This window comes from Erpetoichthys calabaricus, chromosome 1 (assembly GCF_900747795.2).
Source record: "Erpetoichthys calabaricus chromosome 1, fErpCal1.3, whole genome shotgun sequence".
NCBI classification, from domain to species: Eukaryota; Metazoa; Chordata; class Cladistia; order Polypteriformes; family Polypteridae; genus Erpetoichthys; species Erpetoichthys calabaricus.
Window position 1 is genome coordinate 59,241,928 of NC_041394.2, and position 26,618 is coordinate 59,268,545.

General features: G+C 38.4%; 1 protein-coding gene across 1 annotated transcript in view; it reads right to left on the reverse strand.

The window, feature by feature from the left end:
* Positions 1 to 24,422, reverse strand: part of LOC114642267 (antigen WC1.1-like) — a 186,647-nt gene extending 162,225 nt beyond the window's left edge. Inside the window, exons 1-3 of the mRNA XM_051935686.1 lie at positions 24,336 to 24,422; positions 22,068 to 22,370; positions 2,647 to 2,955 (exon numbers count right to left, since the gene is read on the reverse strand). Coding sequence (XP_051791646.1) covers positions 2,647 to 2,955; positions 22,068 to 22,370; positions 24,336 to 24,399 — 676 coding nt within the window. The 5' untranslated portion in view covers positions 24,400 to 24,422. The remainder of the gene's footprint in view (positions 1 to 2,646; positions 2,956 to 22,067; positions 22,371 to 24,335) is intronic.
* Between the last annotated feature and the right edge of the window lie 2,196 nt (positions 24,423 to 26,618).

Here is a 26,618-nt window from a genome sequence, read left to right on the forward strand (position 1 = left end):
AAACGTGACGCCTGGCATTCACACCAAAGAGTTCAATCTTTGTCTCATCAGACCAGAGAATTTTCTTTATCATGGTCTGAGAGTCCTTCAGGTGCCTTTTGGTGGGCTGCCATGTGCCTTTTACTAAGGAGTGGCTTCCGTCTGGCCACTCTACCATACAGGCCTGATTGGTGGATTGCTGCAGAGATGGTTGTCCTTCTGGAAGGTTCTCCTCTCTCCACAGAGGACTTCTGGAGCTCTGACAGAGTGACCATCGAGTTCTTGGTCACCTCCCTGACTAAGTCCCTTCTCCCCCGTTCGCTCAGTTTAGATGGCCGGCCAGCTCTAGGAACAGTCCAGGTGGTTTCGAACTTCTTCCACTTACGGATGATGGAGGCCACTGTGCTCATTGGGACCTTCAAAGCAGCAGAAATTTTTCTGTAAACTTCCCCAGATTTGTGCCTCGAGACAATCCTGTCTCAGAGGTCTACTGACAATTCCTTTGACTTCATGCTTGGTTTGTGCTCTGACATGAACTGTCAACTCTGGGACCTTATATAGACAGGTGTGTGCCTTTCCAAATCATGTCCAATCAACTGAATTTACCACAGGTGGACTCCAATTAAGCTGCAGAAACATCTCAAGGATGATCAGGGGAAACAGGATGCACCTGAGCTCAATTTCGAGCTTCACGGCAAAGGCTGTGAATACTTATGTACATGTGCTTTCTCAGTTTTTTTAATTTTAATAAATTTGCAAAAATCTCAAGTAAACTTTTTTCACGTTGTCATTATGGGGTGTTGTGTGTAGAATTCTGAGGAAAAAAAATGAATTTAATCCAATTTGGAATAAGGCTGTAACATAACAAAATGTGAAAAAAGTGATGCGCTGTGAATACTTTCCGGATGCACTGTATATATATTGTAACACATCATTTTGGGCTGTTCTGGTATTTTCTGAAATAGTTTTAACTAGATATTTGTAAATCTTAACCAGTGATTAGTGATAGCACCATTTATATGTATTTATATGTAATTAACCTGTAATTTTTTGTATGATGTGAAGTTTTCAAAGTTCTGAATGGATCTTATCACATTTTTCAGGGGATTGTGAAGAGTAATCTGGACTCATTGAATTCTGAGGCTATATGCTCTGGACACTCAGGAAAAAAAAATGTTTTATTTGTGGTAGTAAATCAGCTCAGATTGATGGAGTGTCTGCTGGAAAGACCTTAAAGTCTTTGGTGCTGATGTGCAGAATGACTTGAACTCTTACTCTTGGAAGTACTTCTCTAGCAACCTCCGGGGGAGGGGTGCTTGGGTTATTGTGGTCAGAAACATGAAGTCGTAATTGATTCTGTTGAAGACTTCAATGTACCACATGGTGTCTTGTGGGAGGTGCTACAAGAGTGTGGTGTTCTAGGGCTGCAGCTGAGTGCTATTCCATCTCCTGTATTTGAGAAGCAAAATAGCTTTCATGTCAAATCCAGTCAATATTTATTTTGGATTATAAAATGAACCCTAGGTTGTTCAGCGCTCTTTTTCAGTAACATGGGAGGACATGAGAGTAGAGCCTGTGATTTTTTTCCAGATCAAACAGAGTGATCCGAAATGGTTTACAAATGTAGATAGGAAGCCTGTAAAATGCCTCCCCCACAAACTTTTACAGGTACAACCAACTTAAAGACCACCAGGGGCCGGACTATGGACATGTCAGGGGAACTTTAAGTCTTGCCTGGGCAGGGGAACTTTGTCTCTTGCCTGGTCTTTACACACCTTGAAAATTCTCAGTGGAAAATGAAAAAAGTTGCAGAGGAGAAGATTATGTGGTGAATCCATCTAGGCATGATGTCACTAACTCTTCAGGAATATGTGATGTGAATATAAGTGATTTTGAATGAAATTTGCACTCTCAGTTGAGGAAAAATTGGTATGCCTTATACCAATAAAGAACTCAATGTTGTTTGCAGCACACCAATAGAAGACTATAGTCTGGCGGAGCCTTGAAGCCCACAAGTTGCCTAATCCATTACTGAATACGTTTATATTATAAACACAGAAATACACATTTAATAAATCTTCTGATTTCATATTTTATTAGGAACCATGTCCTACAAGAACAATGTTATTTTTTAAAATTTTGTAACATACGTATATTTTCTTAATTACAACTAGCCCTATTAAGATATGTTGTTCTAATTCAACACTCACAGGTTGTGTTATGTTAATTTTGTTAATGGAAACCTATCCATTAGTCTAAAAAGCCAAGTAATTTACTCAAGATTGAATGGTTTATGGAGGAATGAAGTATTATACAGTATAAAGCAATTAGTTTTCCAGACAGGTTCTTTGAAAAAGTGATACTGATTCTCCACATAATCAAAGACTCATTTCAGGCTTGAAGCTGCCTCAGTACTGCATTAAAAACCACACTAGCCATCAGTACATCTTTGGGTGCTGTCACACACCACTGTATGAATGTGGACACTAAGTATTACTCAGTTTTCAAGATCGATCTGAGCACTTCTTTTAAAATAAAATGCAGCAAGAGAGGATTCTTGTACAATATGGCAATTAAGTATTGAAGTGATCTATAAAAATCAGTTTTTATTTTATCATTTTAAAAATTCAACTTTTATATTTAATATTTCAAAGAAAAAAAACTTACGAACACAAACAAGGCCAACATTGTTCCTTTCAGTACAATGCCCTGCTGCACTCTCAGTGAATGGACAATCAAAAATCTTTTTTTCATTTCCTCTGCACAGAATCTTTTTCTCCCAAAATGAACCCCTTCCTTGACCCAACATTTCTGCTCGATATTCTTTTGGAGCTCCACAATCCAATTCCTGACAGACAACTTCAGCTGCCTTCTGATTAAAGTTTACATCACAAATGCTCTTCCAGCTATTATCCCGCAGCACTTCTAGTCTCCCAGAGCAGGAGCTGCTGCCACCCACTAAACGTGCACCAGTACCTGAAAGGAAAAACATAGGTTTAATGTGAAAGTGTAAGAAATAAGTAGACAAAATGTTCCAATTCATAGGGTAAATAAAGTTTGCATTGATAATGACTACCATTGAAAATATTTTAAATGGACTTACAAGAATTTCATTTTTCTTTTTTTTTTCATCTATAGTAAACAAGCTATAGCCCCAGGGATCAGGAATTGCCTTGAGTGCATCCAATATAAAGGAATGGATGTCAACGAATGGAAACTCCATCTGTATCCTAATTTATTTCTCACAACAGTGAAAGCTGTGCTGCTGTAATGTAATCCAAAAGCTATTGGCCACAATGCAAGTGAGTATGGTAGAATAAACAGAATATTAGATGTAAATCATATGCTTAAGTTTTTAGGATAGGCAGCTTGAAGCTAGACCAAAATAACTTTACCAGAGCAAAGACTACATTCAGAATTCCTTTCCCTGAAAGTCTCTCAAATCTTATAAAATCAGGAATCTGAAGTGAGGACCTTTGTAGACAGGGGTTGTTATACTGTACTCTGCAACAACTAACCGTATGATTAGCTTACTCTTTTTATATATGTGATTCACATTATCACTGAATACATGACTTCACTACAACTGCTGTTATGAAATTGAAGGAAAGGATACTCAAGGTTTGCCTCCCAATTCTCAAAGCCAAACCTTTACAAACATCTCTGTGTATGAAGTATGCTAACTTTTGGGCAGTCCTATTTTCAATGTGTTCTCCAAGTTAGCATTTCTACTTTATTCATCTGTGTATGCTGCTTTAGAAGAAAATTAGCTTTTACTATAAATTTCAATATACACTGTATGAGTAAACAGTGCATGAGCTGGCAAATAAAGGAAATATTTACAGATTATAAAACATCAATTGTTTTTACACTACAGTGATGACTGTCTGGTGTAAAAGGAATACTCCACCCAAAAATTATATTTTTTCATATAGTTTGTAGCGATGGCTGAGAAAAATTTTTAATCTCATATTTTCATGCTGAATGGAGATAAAAAAAAACTTATGATGTAACCTAATTATGATTAGTGCTATACAATGGAAAACAATGTAGAAAATGTTTATGGATAAAAAAGAGAACAAATCTCACATTACTCATGCTTCATAACCCATATGTATGTTATACAGTTGTATGCTCAAAGTGTGCAAAACATAGACATTGTTTTGTAAAATATTTTTAAATAGATACTTCCAGAAAAGTGAGCTCATATCATAAACAGGAAATGCAAGTCGCATAGATTTGAAGCTGACAGACACCAGGCATTTCTTTTCTTACCCAAGGCCAATATAGTCAGCTACTACATAGGGAAGAATGTGCGGGGTGAACTGGAAACTCTACATTATCTCTGTGTGAGTTAGTGTGGGTGTTTGCGAGAATGTCCCTTTGAAATGGAATCTTGCTCATTGAAGGTTAGGTCCTACATTTTAGGATAGTGTTAAGTATTTTCATTAATGAATGGATGGATGGACGGATAGATGGTGTCACACGTGCGCATGTCAGGCAGCTAAAGTGCCTGAATGAGAATAACTCCATGCCAGACCAGGTGGTGGCGGACTGCACTAACTCTTTCTCTGACTTCTCTGCAGACCAGTTATGGGAAATTCTGCCTGGCCCCAATGACGTTACTTCCGGTCTTAGGCTCAATGGTACCACTTCCGGTCCCTCCCCATATTGATGATGTCACTTCCGGTCTTGGGCCCAATGACATTACTTTCGATTCCTGCCCTACTGATAATGTCACTTGCAGCCCCCGGCTACAATGACACCATTTCTAGTACTGGCCCCAAGGATGATGTCACTTCCTCCTCTCTCCTTTAAAGCCGCCATCTTTGTGCCAGCAAATCAGTTCTGTTGTGAACTCTAACCTGTATTATCTACAGTCATTCAATTTTGCAGCCAGGAATACAATATACAGGTGGCTGCCCCAACCATTTTTGTGTCTTTTTGTCAAGTTTCCAGGAGAACCAGGAGCAGGACCTGACGTATATCAAGGTGGGAAAGTACCATGGCCGAGTTTCCAGGTGGGGAGTTCGTCCCGTGTTTCGGAAAGATCTGGTGCAGGCTGCACTACCAGTACACATAACCAGGCAAACTAAGCAACATGGGGAGTGTGCGGAAGGGGCTCACAAGATTGGGCTGGTCCAGATGGGAGAGGTTAAGGGGGCTTACTATGCTCTCTCGGAGGAGAGTGTCCTCCTCCCCCACCAAGGCAGAGCCTTTGACTAAACTTGGGGGTGCCCCAGACCAGCAGGTGAGAAAAATAAAACTCCCTGTGGGCGAAGGTAGGACACTGGCTAAGGCCAGAAAAAACAATGCCCTACAAATAGTGGAGCAGGTGGCCTGCTACCTGCTCTGAACCAACCTTCCAGAGTACTTCACCCAGCTGGTCTGCGGACAACAGTTTCAAAACATTGCAGAGCTTATGGAGCTGTTAGAAACAGCTAGAATGGTCTCATAATCTGGGAGGGCAGAACGGTCTCTTAGTCAAACCTAGATGGATTATGCCCCAACAAAATGGCCTCACCGCTACAAACTGGAGCCTGTGCCGAAGTCACCAAATCCGCGGACGCGCAACCTAGTCGGGGATGAAGAGGAATGCAGATGGAGGGGAAATGAGGGGTGGTGTGCTCTAACTAATCCCCTGGCAAATCCACATAAAGGAGTGGTGATCGTGAATGGATTTAAAACCAAGGCCTTATTCGATTCCGGCAGCAACATTTATATTGTTGCCCGCCAATATGTCCTACCGCAACAGTGGTCAAAAATTAAGACTAGTCTAACTGGCATCCAGGGAGAAACCCGCTGGTACAGGTCCGCCACCTGTGTCTTCAGTTATGAAGGATCGCTAAAAAAGTTAGCCGTGGTGGTCCTTCCAAATCCACTATTCCAGGTAATACTGGGGCAGGACTGATTTAAAATTAAAAGCAGTTTGCCACCTCCCACTCCTAAGTGAAATTTGGGCTTAATTATAGATGGAGATGATCCATCTCAAGCTGCCTCCACAGCATGTAACCAGCTGGTGGAGAGAGATAAAGCGGTCACTCAATGTGACGTGGCAGTTCCCAGGCTGTCAGGGGCAGAAACGTCATCAACCAATGCTGCGATGGAATGGGAGGAAACCACGCCCCTTGAGGTCAGTCCTGGCCCTCTCTCCATGTTACAGTGTTAGTTTAGACAATTCCCTTAAATTTGTGAAAAATGCAGTCGTTCCTGTTAATTGCAAACGCACTCATCAGCCCATGCCACAGGGTCCTCATTTTGTTTTAGAGAACGACCTATTATATCAAGTAGTGGAGCATGAGGGAGAGGTGTGGAAGTTGTTGCTAATACCATGGACCTTCCGGCAGCATGTTTGTGAATTAGCACACACCCACCTCCTTGGAGGTCATTTGGGCACTGAAAAACATTGGAGCAGATTAAGATTCGATTTTATTAGCTGGGAATTAATGAGGAGGTATTCGCTTTTGCACGTCTTGCTCAGAGTGTCAATTGCAACAAATTTCTAGGAGGGACTGAGCTCCTCTCATTCCCATCCCTATGATTGATGTTCCATTTGAAAGGATTGGGGTGGACTTATTGGGACTCCTGGAACCCTCAGCTAGAGGACATAAATATATTTTAGTCCTAGTAGATTATGCTATCCAATATCCTGAAGCTGATTTATTGCTCTCAGCCATGTCTAAAGCCATCACATGGGAATTAGTGGGGGTCTTTGCGTGAGTCAGCATCCCCAAGGAGGTCCTGACGAACCAAGGAATGCCATTCACCTCGGAGGCATTCAGGGAGATGGCCAAGTTACTTAAAATAAAGCACTTGAAGACCGCTGTGTATCATCCTCAAACTGATGGTCTAGTGGAGAGGTTTAATCAGACTTTCAAACAAATGCTTTACAAGGTGGTCAGCGAGGATGGAAGGAACTGGTCAGCTCCTCTTCCACATCCTTTTTGCATATCGGGAAGTCCCACAAACCTCTACAGGGTTCTCACCTTTTGAATTATTGTATGGACTACAACCCTGGGGCATATTGGATATTTTAAAAGAAAGACGGGAAGAAGAGGTCCTTCCCTCTACATACATATTAGAATATATTGCACAATTACGCAATAGATTTGAGAAAATTCATCCCCTACTTAAAAGTCACATGGAAAAAGCACAAGCAGCACAGGCCGGATATTATGGCCAAGGCATGTCTCTCCAAGAATTCCACCCGGAGATCGGGTCGTGGTTCTTGTTCCTACCTTCCCATTCTAATTTACTAGCCCACTGGAAAGGTCCATATAACGTTAAGGAGAGGAAAGGACTCATCGACTATTTGGTGAAACAACCCAATCATTGGCAGAGCAAGTGAGTATATCATGTAAATCTGCTGAAGATGTGGAAGGATAGAGATCCCGATCCTTCCTCTGGTCAGCACAGCTCACTCTTTGCTCACAAGAATAACCTTAACTTTGGTGCGGATTTAAGTCCCAAACAGAGACAAGAGGTGGAAGCAGTTATCCTTTCTGTCCCAGAGGTAGTGAGTGAAACACCCGGAAGGACCTCTCTGATTGCACATCATATTGAGACAAAACCCGGGGTTATAGATCGAGAATGCCAATATTGCCTTCCCGAGGCAAAAAGAGCTGAAGTGGAACTTGAGGCCAAGCGCATGCTGGAACTAGGAGTGATAGAGGAAAGTCATAGTCCCTGGTCCAGTCTTATTGTTTTGGTCCGTAAGCCTGATGGAGGTTGGAAGTTTTGCAATGACTTGTATTGACTTAACCAAGTCTCCCAGTTTTATGACTAACCAATGCCATGAGTGGACATCCTCCTTGAGAGGTTAGGACAAGCTAAATATTTGACCACTCTTGACATGACAAAGGGGTACTGGTAGATTCCTTTAAACGACTCTGCAAAGGCTAAGACTGTATTTAGCACCCCCAGCAGTCACTGGCAGTATCGTGTCCTTCCATTTGGGTTTCATGGGGCTCCTGCAACTTTCCAGCTGGTGGATAAAGTGCTCCGGTCTCATAACTCATATAGTGCTGCCTACATGGATGATGTGGTCATCTTTTCCACCACGTGGGGGGAACGCCTACAGCAGGTCTGAGTGGTATTACAGACACTTGGTGAGGCCAGACTTCAGATTAATCCAAAGAAATGCTTTTTTGGATTGAACAAAGCCAAGTATTTAGGCTACCTGCTGGGTCGGGGTACTGTGAAGTCACAGTGCTCCAAAGTACATAGATGCCATATTGAAATGTTTCCGTCTGTGAACCAAGCAACAGTTTTAAGCCTTTCTTGGATTAGCGGGGTACCATTTTGTACCCCTATTCTCTGAGAGAGTGGTATTCCAAACTATTCCAAATACCATAGCTGCTTTAGCACTGTTACTCTCACTGCACCTTCTTTTTCTTCTTCTTCTTCTTTCAGTTGCTACCGTTAGGGGTTGCCACAGCGCATCATCTTTTTCCATATTACTCTCACTGCACCACTTAGAGTATTTATATCACTGTATCTGAGTCTGGAATCACAGCTCTACAGCAGCGGATCAAAAAGAGAATTATCGGTATACAGCATCTAGCACACGCTACCTCAGCCATGCTGTCTATTTGAACTGCTCCCATATGACAAATGCTTCAGAACCTTTTCCTGTATGGACCTCGCGGTTCAGAAAGTTTCATCCCCAGAACTATAAACGCACTCAATCAAGTGCTCCTTGTAGAACTGTTTGTACTTATAAGTACAATTACCTCACTGTAGACTTGCGATACAGTTATAATATTGCACTTATTAACATGATGATGATATGATGAAGATGAAATACAGCAAAAAATGTTTATTACGTTATACAGATAAAGTTTTAACATCATTTAAATAATCTGCCGCCCCGTTCAGGGATTGTTCCTGCCTCACGCTGTATTCTTGCTGGGGCTGGCACGACACTGGAAGGATAGATGGATAGAATAATTAAACATGTTCTACGAAGATATTTCAATGTTCTTTAAAAGTTTTGAAGAATCAATGTTCTAAGCTTACAGATTGCTTAACATCTATTACAGAGCTGATTGTGTGGCAATTGGGTACTTGAAGAAAGAAAAGGAAGGACAGGAATTGCGGGTTAGTACGTTTGAAAGAGACAGTACTGCTGCAAAAAAATTATTTCATAGAAGGTTGTGCACGGCGCATCAAGCATCTTGTGTAAGGCAGGAACAATCGCTGGCGCCAGTTTGTCACTATCACTGCACCATGTTTAATAACATGCTTTAATTCCTATCATCATGAAAATTCTATCAAGTATACATCTCAGTATTTAAATTATTCAGAGAGCTGTAATATCACAAATGTAATGGATTCTGTGCCCTGTCAGAGGAAGAGAAAGCCCATTTAATAATCACATAGATTCACACAGATAGAGCACAAAAAAGAACACATACAACACAAAGCATTTAACATGCTATTTTAGTTACGATGGTATTTGAGAAACTAGTAAATTAAACGATTTTAAGATTAAGTTTATGATGTTCTACGTTAATGACAAAATAAACTATGTGATTAAAGTGGAAATTCCGAGATCTTTTTTCCCACTGTGTCCCTATTTTTTTTCTTTTCTCTGTACCCTAATAGGCTTTTATATGACACTCAGACAGTGGGCTACAACTTACCTTTTCCCAGTGACTTTGATATCTGACAACTTCTTTTTTATTTCGGGCACTGTGCAACATTGTGAACTTGAGCTTTTGACACTATGTCACTCGATCAACTTCCTTTTGTTGTTTATACCACTGTTTAAACCAACAAATAGTAGAGTTTTTCCTTGACTCCACTTGATATTCGCTGAAATTCTTTTATTTCCCCCTGTGCTTTTGCCATTGTCTTTTCACAAAAGGCTGAGCTTAAGGGCTATTTATATTGATTTGCATATTCAAAGAGGCGTAATACTGGGAGGAGTTGGTAGTGGCAGCAGGCACTTGCACGTGCATTACTTTTCACGCTGACTGGGATTTATGGAGTGGAAGAACGTGGAAGTTGTCGTACGCATATATTTATGCATCTGAATTTTTTTGTGCGTACGCACATTTACACTTTTGTCCGGATGCCATGTTTTAGTGTGAATTCTATACACGGCGTTATGCATGAGGTCCCAGGTGGTTTCTTGACATACAGCTGTACAAGTTTTCACTTGTTCGTCAATGAGACTTTATCTATGCCAACGCCAAAGCACTTTCTCGGGTTCACAACCTCTCGGTCAGGAATGCCCAACCCGACAGGTCTGGGCTGCCTTGTCACACACATGTGCATGAGAGGCAGCTAAAGGGCCTGAATGAGAGTAATTTCATGCCAGACCAGGGGGTGGCAGAGTGCACTAACTCTTTCTCTCACTTCTCTGAAGATCAGTTACGGCAAATTCCACCTGGGCCCGATGACATCACTTCTGGTTCTGGCCTCAATGACACCACTTCTGGTTCTGGCCCTACTGATGATATCACTTATGGTCCCGGGCCCAATGACATCACCTCCGGTTCCGGGCCTATTGATGATGTCACTTCTGGTCCTGGCCCCAATTATACCACTTCCAGTTCCGGCCCCAAGGATGACATCATTACCTCTGCTCACCTTTAAAGCTGCCATCTTTGTAACAGCAAATCAGTTCTGTTGTGAACTCTAACCTGTACTATCAATCTATCAATATTCATTCAGTTTTGCAGCCAGGAAAACAATATACGGGTGGCTGGCCCAAACCTTTTTGTGTCTTTTTGTCAAGTTTATGACAATGGATAAAAAGTACAGGGACTGCTATAGAACTGGAAAAACTCCTTTACCCAACTGCATTAAATAAAACAAGTAAATAAGGCTTTACTGTTACTATAAACAAACAAGAATTGTCAGAAGTCATTAGCAATAGCACAATAATTCAGTTGTAGCAAAAAAGGTGAGACTGATTATCAAATTGAGACATGAAAAGCTAGAAGTCTTTACCAGAAAATCAAAACTTAAAGTACTACGCCAAACCATGTCCACATTTCATATTTGTAATCTGTAATTTTTTGTAATTTGTAATTTGCAAAGGACTAATAATGCTGTGCTGTAATTTATAGGCATGTCTTCAAGATGTGAATCATAGTACTTCTGGGAGGTGTTACTGAGTTTTTCTTAGTAATCTATTAACTACCCACTGAAAATCTAAAAAGACAATTTGACGTACTTGAAATCAAACAAGCAAACAAATAAAAAAATTAAAATCTTTTACAAACAAAGAAATAAATTGAAAATACACACATGTAAATAAAGCCTGCAAATTTGGTTTTAAAAACAATAAAGTCACACAAACAGAATAATTGTATGTAAAGCAAAAAAAGACTTAATAACAAGAACTTTGGTGTTTTTCAATGTGCAACAATAATGGTTACAGACATATTGCAATAACCATGCAGTGTTGTATTTTGGCTATTCAGGCTGCAGCTACACTACTGAATACCAGTATTTTTACTTTAAAAAGGCACTGAAATATGAGGTTTAGTCTCCCAAGGTCCTATTCATAAGGAGAAGAACATTTTAAAAATTAGAAAAATCTTATAAATGCTATAATACTAGATATAAATACAAAATATTTAAACATTTAATAAATAATTAAGTTCCATTAAATTAATAAAACAATTTATGAACAAATATAAATTTTAAATGAGACATAAATACTACTATATCATTTGACAGAATAATGTTTTAAAATAGCTTTACCCATGGGTGTCCATGGGTGAGCTAAGGGAGAACCAAGTTATTTTTTTTTTCAGCATTGCTGTCTTTGTGCTAATGGATTTGAACATCAGTTACAATTCTACTCTATAGTAAATCAGTCCTTCTCAAACTATAATCTCTCTCTTTCTCTATCACGACTCTTGAAAATTTGTATAAAAGCATCACTATCCTCATCATAGCCCCCATGTTTCGAATATACATCTGAAAAAAAATTTTAAATGCACACATGCCCCAGCAAAACCTTTTAAATTTGCCACCATTCCAGAAACATGATGAAGAGTGCACCACTGACAGTTATGACAGCAGGATTGTTTTTTCGTGCTCTCACTGTTTAAAAGTGTTGTGTGTTTGATTTTCCAATATGTTATTTTTGGTCCATTATTAAATAAAAATCTACAAAGAACTGCGGTGGGTTGGCACCCTGCCCGGGATTGGTTCCTGCCTTGTGCCCTGTGTTGGCTGGGATTGGCTCCAGCAGACCCCCGTGACCCTGTGTTTGGATTCAGCAGGTTGGAAAATGGATGGATGGATGGATGGATCTACAAGAAAGTAAACAAGAGTGTAACTAACCCTCCAGCTCCTTCTTCCTCTTGCCAACCAAACATAGTTCTTCAATCAGTAAGCAACACTTCTTTAATAATTACATTTATTATTTTGCTAAGTGTTACAATCATTATATTTTTATTGTTTATTTATATTGCAGTTCATATTGCCTATTCCAGTGCAGAAGGAAATTTGTATCCAGGAAACTGGATAGCATTGCTGTATTCATTTACATACTGCACACAACTGTACACACTTGACTCCATTACTTATTAAACAAGTAGTTAATTGGTGTTTTAAATTCTTTATATTATGCAGGAATGCTTAATGTGCTGCAATATAGGTGTTTAGTGATATTTGAGAAAACTGATTTAGAGATCTTGGATGTGCTGAGAATGCATTTTTATCTTTCCAAAACTGTTAAACAAAATGTAATCTGTTTGTTTATCTGTTTGTTCACCAAGTGTGAAAATAGGTGAACAGATTTTCATGAAATTTTGCATCCGTGCTGCTGTTGGTCCAACTCAAATTGCAGGCTACATAACATATTTTTGGAGAGGTGTTGTAAAGGAGGAGGGCAACCCAAAAATCAGTACCAAGGTTGGAGCTTTAGTTCCATTCAGGCAGCAGGAGAGCACTGAGGCTGATGGAAGAGCACCATTACCAGCAAACATGTTTTATACTGGCCAAAGTGGAATGTTATCTAAGAGAGCAGGTACAGCATTTTCTTCTTAACTAATTTGGATAACAATGTTATTGTCTCACTTGATTACTTTTTTCGCCTAAGAGTACATCATTCTGTTTCATCGTGGGTGTAGCCATGTTGAGTATACAAAAGACAATTTTTCCTTTTCTCAGAAATATTTGGGTCCAAAAGCACTGTATGGTGTTGCCAAACCCTTAAGGAGAAATGTTTCAATCTTTCAACCCTCAAAAAATCCTTTACAATGGCCAAACTCTCTTTTTAGTGAGATTCGAAGTTGAGAAATGCTGCTGAAATGAAGTTTAGCAGCAGTTTTATAAATCAAAAGGATGCAGAAGGAAATTTGGCTGCTTTGCTCACTGCTTATTATTTTGTGATGCTATATTATACATAACATATGGAGAGAGATTTGACCTACCAGACAATGATAGTGGTGGCCTGGTCTGTGTTTGTCATACATGCAGAAAGAAATTTCTTTGAGCTACATTTTTTTTGTCAAAGCAAAGTCTAGTAGCAGAGCTTATGGGATCAAAGAAAAGAAGAGGCTCAGGAGAACTTCTTCAAGAGGCGTGGACAAAAGAAGGTGAGAACAGCTTTCTATCTCTTAAAATAAGGTTGGCATCTGCTGCAGTTTTTGGCATATGCTAACTTTGCGCAGCCTTTTGTATTAGAAATTGATTCGAGTCATAATGGTCTTGGGGCTATTCTTTCACAGGAGTGTGATGGCAAGCTAAAGCAATTTGCTTATGCAAGTCGTGGACTTAGGCCCACTGAGAGGAATATGCAAAATTATAGTTATGTGAAATTGGAATTTTTTGCTCTTAAAGGGGCTATAACTGAAAAATTAAGGGAATACTTGTTGGGGAATCAATGTATTGTTCACGCCAATAATAATCCTTTTATTCATCTACAGACTGCAAAATTTAGAGGAATAGAACAATGATATTAAATGTCCTGAACTTATATGGGTCACTTGTTGGCTTCATGGCTACTAGAAATTTTGGCTATTAACTTTACATGCTTGGAACCATCTAGAGAAAATATTTTCATAATGACTGATGTCTTCTCCTTATCACCTTGAAGGAAATGGTCAGTGTGAATCTTTGCTTCCATTTGGGAGTTGGGCATCATCCAAGCCGACTGGAAAATGGGACTTGTCGACCTTTTCTGGAAAGGGAAGTGTGATCACCTGGATTGTGGCAATTACAGGGGATAACACTGCTCTTGGTGCCAGGAAAGATTCTTGCTAGGGTCATCCTCAGTAGGATCTACGATCACATGCTCACCTACCAGCAACCAGAGCAGTCTGGTTTAACGTCTAAGAAGACATCCTGGCACTCTGGGTTCTCATCGAGCACAAATGTGAATATTGGCAGAGTATCTGTGCAGCCTTTGTTGATTTTTGTAAAGCGTTCAATTTAATTGATCCAACTGCCCTGTGGGACATCCTGAAACTTTGTGGGATCCCCCAAAGTTGCTGAATGTCATGGCCGGCCTGTACATCGGTACTGCGAGTGCTGTGCAGAGTGCAGGCACAACCTGTGAGTTTTTTTTCCCCAGTTGATTCTGGAGTTTGTCAGGGGTGTGTTCTTGCTCCTACCTTGTTTAATGCCTGCTTGGACTGGGTGTTGGACAGGGTCATGGGGTCCAGTAGCTGTGGGGCATCTTTTGGTGAAGAAAGATTCACTGATCTTGACTTTGCTAATGATGCTGTGATCTTCACAGAGTCAACAGAAGCTCTAATTGGGGTTCTTGAGAGACTGAGCGAGGAGTCTTAGTGTCTAGAATTGCAAGTGTCCTGAACGAAAACCAAGATCCAGGCCTTTAATGACCTCTTGGGCACAGCCATCAACAGTGTGTCTGTCTGCAGGGAGAGTGTTGCCCAGGTTGAGAGGTTTAATTACCTCAGCAGCGGCATTCATGTCTCTGGTGACTCTTCCTATGAGGTCAGTAGACGGACTGGGAGAGGATGGGGGGGGCGGTATGGGGGGGGGGTCTAGAGGTCTCTAGAAAATGGTGTGTGGCGCTCCCAATATCTTTGCAAAAGGAGGAAGGTCCAAGTCTTTACAGTTCTGGTGCTTCCCATTTTGCTATATGGTTGTGAGACATGGATGCTATCCAGTGACCAGACACGAAGACTGGACTCCTTTGGTACTGTGTCTCTTCGGAGAATCCTTTGATACCACTGGTTTGACGGAGCCCTGAATGAGGCACATTACCTGCATTGTGATTGAGCTCAGCTACGGCACTATGGCCATGTGTAATGGTTCACCAAGGGTGATCTGGTTCACAGGATCCTCATCATATGGGAGACCCAAGCGGCTGGACCAGGCCAAGGGGATGCCCACGTAACACAAGGCTGTTGTAGATAGATTGTCATTTCCAGAGGGTAGGATTGGACCATGTGTCTGCCTGGACAGTTGCCAACAGGGATCCCGAGCTGTTTCGTCATGTGGTGGTTTAGGCAAAATCCTCTACTGGTGCATGCTCCTCAGCTTGACCTGTTATAGAAACTTTGAAATCTACTGCCTCTTATTATTTGTTGATTTGCTAAATCCTAATGCTTCAAGGGATGCAAAGACTGCTCTGTAAAATATAAAGAGATGCCAATGCCATCCTCTTCTCAAGACTTGTTTTCAGCTGACTGCCACTTGTTCCCAAATCTATCCACCATATCCAGATCTATCTACTGTGGGAGAGGCTGCATTAGCAAGACAAAATATTTTATTTAAATTGCAAAGAAAAAACTTTCTGAATGTTATAACAAATATTATACTGCCCACAGGAGTTATATTGAAGAATAAAACTTGTTTGGTTTTACTGATGTTTCTATTCTCTTAAAACATTTTAATCAGCCCTTGCACCTTTACCACTTGATACTTCTGATCATGCAGTGCATAATAAAAACTTAAATGAAGGCTAAACAGCTTCATGTTCAGCAAAAAAATGCACACTTATTACATTATGATTCATCTATATGTGACCAAAAAGTGTCCAAAAAATGTAGTTTCTTTGTAACTAGCACTCACAATAGATTTTGTTTTACTAATACAGCTTGTTTGTTTGCAAAGATTGTGGAAGTGTTCGCAAACACAATGCCATGATTTCCCCTCATCACCCAAGACAGGAAAGATGACTAGATGTGAACATTCCATTTTCAGTGTTTTTACATAGAAGTAGATATTTGCCAAGCAGAGAATACCATGCCCAAGTAAAAGAATGGTGAACCAAGATGCAATATTTAAAATATTGCCACTTTAATTAAAAAAAAAATCTGTGTCTTAGAAATGTGCAGTAAGCAAGTTGTAAAGGGAAAACCTATCAGCATGCATTGAAGACTCTAAAGTGATCCATCCATCCATCCCGCTATATCCTAACTACAGGGTCACGGGGGTCTGCTGGAGCCAATCTCAGGGCGCAAGGCAGGAAACAAACCCCAGGCATGGCACACACACAGCACAATTTAGGATCACCAATGCACCTAACCTGCATGTCTTTGGACTGTGGGAGGAAACCGGAGCACCCGGAGGAAACCCATGCAGACATGGGCAGAACATGCAAACTCCACGCAGGGAGGACCTGGGAAGTGAACCCGGGTCTCCTAACTGCGAGGCAGCAGCGCTACTCACTGTGCCACCGTGCCGCTACTGTAAAGTTATGTTTCTGTTTATTTATTTACTTATCAATGAGCTTGATTTGTAACACTTGTACACATACTGCTCTCTGAGTAATTTAACAATCCAGTGATTCTACATCTGTTTCTCTGTTATCTATGAAAGGATTAATGGAAAGCCATTCATGAAGTCATTTGCAAATTGACTTTCATAATGCTTGTATCGTTTCAACATTTTTACTTTAGGTTTGCTAACTGTGCATCATCTGGATGATTTTTCTTTTTTGTTTCTTTTAACCTGACCTGGTGGACTAATTGTATGCCTCAGTGGGCTGATGACGAATCCAGGTTGATATCTGCATTGCACACAACGCTGAATGTATAGTATCTGACCTTGCGACCATGAACTGGGCAATGCAGGTACTGAAAAGGAATAAATAGATGAGTGAATGGAAAGATTTGCGTAATTTGGTTAGTCCCATGTTGTACATTTTTTTAAAAAGGTGATTTAGAAGAAAAGACAAAACAATATATGAAACCATAAAAAAGTTAAGTTTCCATACAACAGTTAAGTTAGGAGGTATTAACATTGGAGTAACCCTTAAAGTAAAGTACATTTATAATAAAGCAATACAAACTAATGATAAAAGAATTATTTTTTAATTTCTTGTCTTAAAGCATGGTAGCATGGATCGTGGACTATCTTACAGACAGACCTCAGTATGTGCGTCTCGGGAACTGCAGGTCTGACATTGTGGTCAGCAGCACAGGAGTGCCACAGGGGACTGTACTTTCTCCGGTCCTGTTCAGCCTATATACATCGGACTTCCAATACAACTCGGAGTCCTGCCACGTTCAAAAGTTCGCTGACCACACTGCTATCGTGGGCTGCATCAGGAGTGGGCAGGAGGAGGAGTACAGGAACCTAATCAAGGACTTTGTTAAATGGTGTGACTCAAACCACCTACAACTGAACACCAGCAAAACCAAGGAGCTGGTGGTGGATTTTAGGAGGTCCAGGCCCCTCATGGACCCCGTGATCGTCAGAGGTGACTGTGTGCAGAGGGTGCAGACCTACTGTATAAATACCTGGGAGTGCAGCTGGATGATAAATTGGACTGGACTGCCAATACTGATGCTCTGTGTAAGAAAGGACAGAGCCGACCTATACTTCCTTAGAAGGCTGGCGTCCTTGAACATCTGCAATAAGATGATGCAGATGTTCTACCAGATGGTTGTGGCAAGTGCCCTCTTCTACGCGGTGGTGTGCTGGGAAGGGAGCATAAAGAAGATAGACGCCTCATGCCTGGACAAACTGGTGAGGAAGGCAGGCTCTATTGTAGGCATGGAGCTGGACAGTTTGACATCTGTGGCAGAGCGAAGGGCTCTGAGCAGGCTCCTGTCAATCATGGAGAATCCACTGCATCCACTGAACAGTATCATCTCCAGACAGAGGAGCAGCTTCAGCAACAGACTGCTGTCACTGTCCTGCTCCACTGGCAGACTGAGGAGATCGTTCCTCCCCCAAACTATGCAACTATTCAATTCCACCCGGGGGGGGGGGGGGGGGGGGGGGGGGGAGAAACGTTAACATTATTCAAAGATATTGTCTGTCTGTATACCTGCATTGTTATCACTCTTTAATTTAATATTGTCTTTATCAGTATGCTGCTGGAGTATGTGAATTTCCACTTGGGATTAATAAAGTATCTATCTATTTATCTATCTATCTAAAGATATTATTATTGACTACCCAAAGTACCCGGCATACTGTACATTTGTATAATGAGTTAAGGTAAGAAAGCAAATATTTATGTGTTTTTAAATGTTGACACTTTTATCATTGCTGGCTAAAATGCAAGTGTCCCATCTATCATCTACACTACTTGTCTGATAAATATCTATTTCACTACTCTCCTGATTCGAGAATTTGTTTATTTTGTGTAGAATTGAATTTCATAAAGGTAACTACTTTCTGGGTTAAAACTATAAATGCTACTCTTTGTATTTTCTAGTTTAGTATTTTTTCATGAATAGTAGTTTAATCCCATATTAATAAACTGGTTGACTTGTTTAATAATTGAATCCATGGATCTCGGAAAGCATTCACTTGAGGGATTGGGGTTCACAAACATCGCTGCAGGTCTCCATAGTATTACAGGAGAGAACACCAGTGGCAGTACTTGATAAAGTTATAAGGATGATTCAAAGTTGATTTACTCAACATTAATTTAAACTTGCTGCAAATCATCACATTGTATTAGCATGAAAGCCTGAAATTATACTAGCCTCATTATAAAATGGACATGAATAAATGTCTACATTAAGAAAGAATAAAATTTACAAATACCATCATCGGTCATTCACTTTCTACCATATTCTAAACAGCAACATTGAATGTGCTGCAACATCATGCTTCATTCTGTGTTATGGCTTATCTCTATTTCACTCTATTTCTGGTATACAATAGCATTAGCTTTTTCAAAAATGTAAGGTTGCTCTTTGATAAAAAAAAATATATTGTTACATGTAATGTATATAATGCAATGAAATTTCTATCCGCATGTTTGACCAGCACAGAGCAGGCAACCACTGTCCTCACATTGCTCATTATGTACAATGTTCATCCATTTTCTAAACATGCTTATAATATCACAAAATAATTGGCAAGAATGAGTTAGCAAACAGTTTTTTGAAATTACTGTTAAAGTTTGTTTAGCGGGATTTTGCTGAAAACTCACTGAAAAACGTGTTTTAGAGATTCAAACATTTCTTGGGATTTAAAAGAAAGGATGATTACTCCTTAAGGGTTTAGTAATAATGTACACCCTTTTTGGATCCATATATATTCCATAAAAGGGTCTTGATTAAAATAAATGGACAAAAACTGCCTTTTGTAAATTCAACATGGCTAAACACAACCCACAAGGAGACAAAAAGGTGTGCTGTTAAACAAAAGCTGTAATCCAGGAAAACAATGAAATTGTTGTCCAAGTTAGTTGAGAGGAAAACGCTATACCTGCAGTCTTGGACGAGCCCCTACTTTGGCCAGTATGAAACTTTGTGCCTGGTGATAATAATGTTCTACCATCAGACCCAGCACATTCTTGTTGCCTGGCATTGGTTTTTTAGTTGCTGCTCCATTACAAATCCTCTCCTTGATACTAAAAATGCCTTTAATTAAAGTTGGAACAATGGCAACATAAATGCAAAATTTTGCTAAAATCAGATCAATGGTTTTTGTACGATTGGTAAACAAACAAACAGATTTTTTAATTTGTAGTAATTAATTACATTGTATGTGTTCTGCAATTTAACACAGATTAACTATGTTGTCTCAATTAAAAAAAAAAAAGTTGTTTTGTGAAGTAGAGCTAAATAAGATAAAACAGCCTAGTATTAAAAAACGCATTCCACAACCACATAAAACTAGTCATTTTATGAGTTATTTATCCCAATTTAGTTTATTAAATATTTTTGCAACATATTTAAATTTTATGATAATAGTGAGAATAGAATGCAATTAAATGTATGAAGAGAGTACATAAATATAAGACTTTTAATACCGGTACCATTTTACAATATTATTTAGTTAAGAACAGCACAAATAGGCTTGTGATGGCTTAAAAAGTTTTCATGGATATTTACTGGACATATTTTTAAACAGATATAAGCAGCCCTTTGAAAAACTCTGTAGTATCCAAGGGATTCTGCTGTCTCCTGTGGAGGCAGTGCCTAAAGCATTGAAACTGAGGTAATTGATTAAACAGCCTAATAAAAAAGGATTTTGGATGTGACACATAAGAATGGACACCTGTTTTCTCCAGAATTTATTTTGTTATTGCCACATCAGTTTCAAGGGTAGCCTCTGCACCTGAATCATTGCAGCACTGACTGAAAAAGGTAATCTCAAAAATTGTGTGAAGCCAGCAAATTTCACTAAACAAAATTATTCTGTAGTGTTGATCTACATGCAGAAGGGATAGTAAGTCCCATTAATAAAAAGATATATTATTCTTGAAAATCTATTATTATTATTATTAAAATTCATCTGATTAATTTCTAATGAATCTCTTTGTCATAATATGAGTTTTTTTGTAAACTGGGATGACAGCATATCTGGTGGAAGAAGTTCAGAAGTAAATGTAGTTCTGCAATTTCAAAGAATTAGTCATTTTAATTTTTAGTACTAGTCTTCCTTTTATTTTGCTGAGCTAGTCAGACCAGGTCATTCTATCATTAATAACTTTTTCCAACACCTCCATTACAAATTCTCAGTTGATCCCAAACCATTTTGATGATGCAGTATACCCCTCCAGGTCCTTCCATAGGAAGAGAAATGAAAGAATTTCCTTTTTAATCCAAAAGGTTCAAGCTTCACTGCTTTAGGAGCTTGGTTTTAAAGCTTGGTGACTGTGAAGTTTGCATGCAGGATTTCTCAGTGTACTCTGACATGCAAATATAGGTTGATTATAGCTGGCTTTAAATACATTTATTATAAATTAGTTTGTATGTGTTTGTGTGAAGGAAGGAGGGAGTATACCCCACCATAGACTGGAAAACCCTCTAGTTAATTTCAGCTTTGTTTTTGATTCTACCATGATAAACTCCTTCCCCCTTAAAACTTGTAATAGAATAATGAGGAAAGTAGATTGATGGATGATAACAAATATTATGCCTATGTATGTTGTGTACACTATGGATTTAAAGCAGGAAACATATGGGTACAAGTTATGTGATACATTAACTTAAAACAGTACAGACCATAAATATCCATCCATCCATCAGTCGTTCAAACTCACTTATTCAGAGCAGGAAGAGCCTGTCCTAACAAGGCAGGAACAACACCTGGACAGGGCATTAGTCCATTGCAGGGTGAATGCACACACACTAAGGCCAATTTAACATTGCCAATGCACCTAACCTGCATGTCTGTGTACTGGGGGAGGAAACTGGAGCACCTGAACCCATGTGAACAAGGGGGGAACATTCAAACTTCACACAAAGACACGGACATGAAACTCCTTATTGCGAGGCAGCAGCAATACTACTGCACCTCCGTGTCATCCCCATAAATATCCATGCAAGTGAAAAACAACCTGGACTGTGTAAGGATAGATTTGAGGATCATCTTTTGTCCAGTATTTTACTGTAATTTTTTTAGTTTATTGTTTATTTTTATATCAAGAAATCAGAAATTTTAAAAATGAAAATCTTTTCTATAATTTAATGTGTAAGGTATTTGGTTTGCCTGCTGTGTAAATAATAAGTATAAATTAAAACTACTTATATTGCAACTGCTAAAAATTATTGTAACATTGTTTTCTTTTATCAAGAGATTGTATATTCTTCAATTAAAAGGAGTACAACTGGCATCTGTTTTACTATGTTTTGAAATCTTATTGTAATTTAATGGTGTATTTGAAAATACTTTTTAAAATAAATGCCAAAAAGCAAAATCTACAACATGAAAATGAGAGATTCTTCTTGTACCTGAGCACACAGCACTTGCATCTTCATGATGTCCACAGTCATCAGCTTGTGTACTTCTACACTCACTGAATGTAGACTCCAATCCATGGCAATGATAATGCCAGATTCTACCAGTTCCCTGTCCAAAGTGAGCCCAGGGTAGGGCTGACAGCGCCTCTCCACAGCCCAGCTCTCTGCACACCACGGCAACATCCTGCATGTCCCAGTTGTCATCACACACTGTACCCCATGCTCCACTGTGAAAGACCTCCACTCTCCCCTCACAAGGTCCACGTCCTTTCACCAGCCTTGCCATATTACTACCTAGAAAGAAAAGAAAAACTTTGAATCCCAGTTGGCAACACACCCTTTATCTCCATCCAACAGCACACTCTAATCTCTTTCAGAGAATAATTAAGAATAAAGCACAAATAATTACTGGACCCCGTTCACCACAGTGATTCACTTACAGGTTTTTTTTTATAGTTTTCAAAATCTGCCAAAGATATTAACCAGTATTCCACAAAACATATACAATAAGCTAAGTTAGCCATATTTCATACTTAATTCAGTTAAGACATTTGTTTTCATATTTATATCGTTGATTCCTACACCTTTACTACTGGTTTAGATGTATGAGGTGTTGGCTTTGCATAGGTAATACTAAAAGTTAATTAATCTAAATCTGATTCTAGTGCTTACTTTGTGGACATTTTAGTAACAAGTATAAAATCTAAATTATCATTATGTAATGTTTTCAAATCAGACTATTTAAGCGCTAAAGGATTTCCAGAAAAAGCAAACACAAGATGGTTTAAAATTTTAATGTGACTATTTTTCGAAAAAGATTAAAAGTTTAACTGATAAAAATCCTTACATTAATTTTAGTGCAACTAGGGAATTTTAGATATGGCTTTTTAGTTAAAAATTATGCAAAGTAATTTCTCTAATATATACATGTATATATTTGCACATACAGATATATTGATCTGTATTTGTATTTCAACATATTTTCTGGGATTTATTTTCACCTCATATATTACATTTTGTAAAACATTCCTGGAAACATATAAAGAAATTAACAGATTTCATGTTTTATGGTAATAACCTTCATGTGGCAACTCGAGGTATATAGGGATCATAAACTATTTTTGTGTATTACATATAGAGTTTATTATGGCAGAAGTGTACACTAAACATTCTTATCTCATAGGAGTATTAATTATAAGTTGCAGCATTCCTAAACAATACTTTATGAAGAATATTTTGGAAGCGTTTCTGAAACAAAATTTTATTTTGAAGCTTAAAAATAGTAAGTATGCAAATAATTTTAATCCTAATAATAAAATAGTAAACAGTTAATAAAATTTGAGTGCACTGTTTCATATGTGATTAAAACTGAATGAAAAGAAATGAAATATGAAATTAATCCAATTCTTATCAAATAAATAGTTAAAACATGGTTTAACTACAATGATGATTGTACAATTGTGTGTACAAAAAGTAACATATTCTAAATTTGACAAATGTAATCATTTGATTATTTTAAGCATATATCATGCTAAAACAATATGACATTCCAAACTGGATATCTATTGGACTAAGCAGGCTTTGAAAATGGACAGATCATCCTTTTATTATTATCTCCTTGCAGATATTCTATATACTGTTTGTAATTCTTTATTTTAAAGAACAATTCACGAATATGTATAAGCTGTTTAGTAATACACTGATTGTCACTTTCAATATTAACACAAACTGCTTAAGTTTAAAAAGTTTAGTTTAAAAAATACATAAGGGCATGTTGTCATTAATTTTATTTGAAAAAGAAATAACAATTAATATAGAATTCTAGGTTAAAGATAATTTTAAAATAAAAAATTAAGGCACTTATTAGCAAAGGGCAGCAGAATTCCAGCGTCCCAAGTTTGAATAATGGTCCAGGTACTGTTTTTTTTTTTTTGTAGAATTTGAACATGCTTCCAATGTTATTGTGAGTTTTTCTCTTAATACTTTTTGTTTGTGTGTTGGCTTAAATTGTTAATTAGCATTTCTAAATTGGTCCTATAACCAACCTTGTTTTATTAACTTAAGTTAATTATCCATTCATGTTGTATCTGTTTTGATTCAGAATACATATGATTTCATTAAAGTAATATTAAAAGTAATATTTAAGAATTACAGTATCTTTATGATTTTGAATATTCTAAAAAAAACCAACTATTTAGAAGCAAGAGCAATCCACACATTTCACAGGGTATATTTTCAGGAATTAAAACAATGACTTACAGACTGGTGCGAACAGAAGCAAGGCAAGCATGCAGATCAGTGACCCTTTTTGGCAGCTCCTCATGGTTCATCACCTTAAGTGTTCTCGCTTCACAATGAAGTCAAGACTTTTCTATGCCCTCAGATCACTATATCTGCTAATCTGTCATCTCACACCTGCATTAGAGGCGCAGCGCTGTAATCCACCAATCACACACATCTTTGCTCTCTAAAGATTTAGTAAGGGAACATTAAAAGAAAGTTTCTTCCAAACCATATATTTTTTTAAATGTTTTGGTGTATGTTTCATGAGGTTTTCCTGATTTTGGTTTCTTTAGATTTTGCAATACTCTTGAGGAGATGGATTTTTTTTAGTTAGTATGAAATTAGCCTAACCCAAAAGAATATTAACATTATTAATCAAGTTAAGATTATAGAGTTAACTGAATTCATTTTATGGCATTATAAAACCATCCATCCATTAATTGCCAGACCTGCTTTATCCAAGTCAATGTCAAGGGGCCTAAAGTTTGGGCCAAATTGCTACCATTAGAAAATAATTCAAGAGAAAATATTTCCAATAGCATTTATTTGTGTATTTCTGAGTGTCTGTTTCAATGCAGGCACTTAAAAAAATTATTAGGACCCAAAGGACTTTTTAAAAATTATTTTGCTTATTATACACCACTTTTATATAAATAGGTATTTTACATTGATATAAATAATTTAGGGAGGTGGCAGTGTTTAGTGCTACTACCTGACAGCTCCAGCCTTGCATTTTTAATGGAAATTACCTGTGTAGAGTTTCCACCATTTGCCAATGTTTGGATGGAATTTCTATGGCTATGGTGGGGTTTCCTGGTACACTACAAACAGAGGGCTTTATTGGTAATTCTGAAATAAATCATTATTAGTAACTGACTGGGACAAATTAGAGTGTTATTTGGTAATTCTGAAATAAATCATTATTAGTAACTGACTGGGACAAATTAGAGTGTTATCCCCAACCCCATTCTTGGGTTTAGATAACCAGAGATTTAATTATATCAAAGAGAGGGAGGGATCATTGTTTCCTAAATGAAAAAAATTACATCAAGATGGAGTCCATCCAACCCTGGAACATTTCCAGGACTCAAACAGTCCAAAACCTCCTTGGGTTCAGCCATAACAGTGGTACATAACAGTAAGTCCTAGTAATTTTAAATTAAAAAGTCTGATCTTTGAAATAAAAGACTATTTATATCAGTTCTGTTTTTGACTATTAAAAGTTCATGATCTTTATTGACTACAGAAAGGTGTGCTGTTTTTCCGGGATGAAAGTTGGTATCTGAGCAGTGTGATGCCCCATGCCCACAGCTTTAGGCACCAACCATTGTTGGTGCTTCTTTATACATCATACCTAGGATGTGCCAATGAGATACACAGACAGACAGAGCAAAACCTATAAATTATTTATTATAAAGTTCAGTCTTTTTCACATAAAGTTAATGTGCACTTCTTTATATAAATGCATATTGTGCTCATTCAAGTAGGCTCATACACACACATTAAAAACAAGAGACTAAATACAGTTTCATAAAATCTCCATCTCTGACTCTTCATACTTGCCAAATGACAGAAATCTACCTGTGCATCTTTTCAATCAGCCGCACACCTCTCCTCCATCATTAGTCTAATATGCCTGATCCCAAAGTGCTCGCCAATGTTTTCCTTTTTACCGACACCTTTACTCTGGTCACTGATCTGGAATGGAACCAAATCAGCAAACAAAACATCTGCATCCCTCTCGATACCTTGACACCTTGATGCATCCCTATTCTGCTTTCACCCAGACAATAAATTTTCTACAAAAGATGCTCAACTCATCTGCACCATAATGAGAATTAATTACCCTGCCTGTGCTTCTCTTTGGTACACCAATTCTTCATTCACCCTCACAATCTCTCTTGTGTACTCACATGCAGCTGCTGACAGTCTAATGCTGCCACTACCACACAGTTGATGAACACCAGTCATATAGTTCCCCCTCAACATCTACCTGATGAATCACACTCCTGAACTTCACGCATACACTGGGAAAACCACTAACACTGCATGCTCCTGTGCCACTATTAGAGCAATATAACGTCTGATTCATCCCCCTTCTAGTTAAGTGTGCCTGTTGTTAACTGTTTCATTCTCTCTATTAATGCTAAATAATTCACAACCCACAAATAATGCTAAAATGCAAATGGATGTGTGATGCGCCACACCACAAGCTACCATATTCTTTGAAGTTCAGAACTTGCCGAAGGTGAGGAGTAA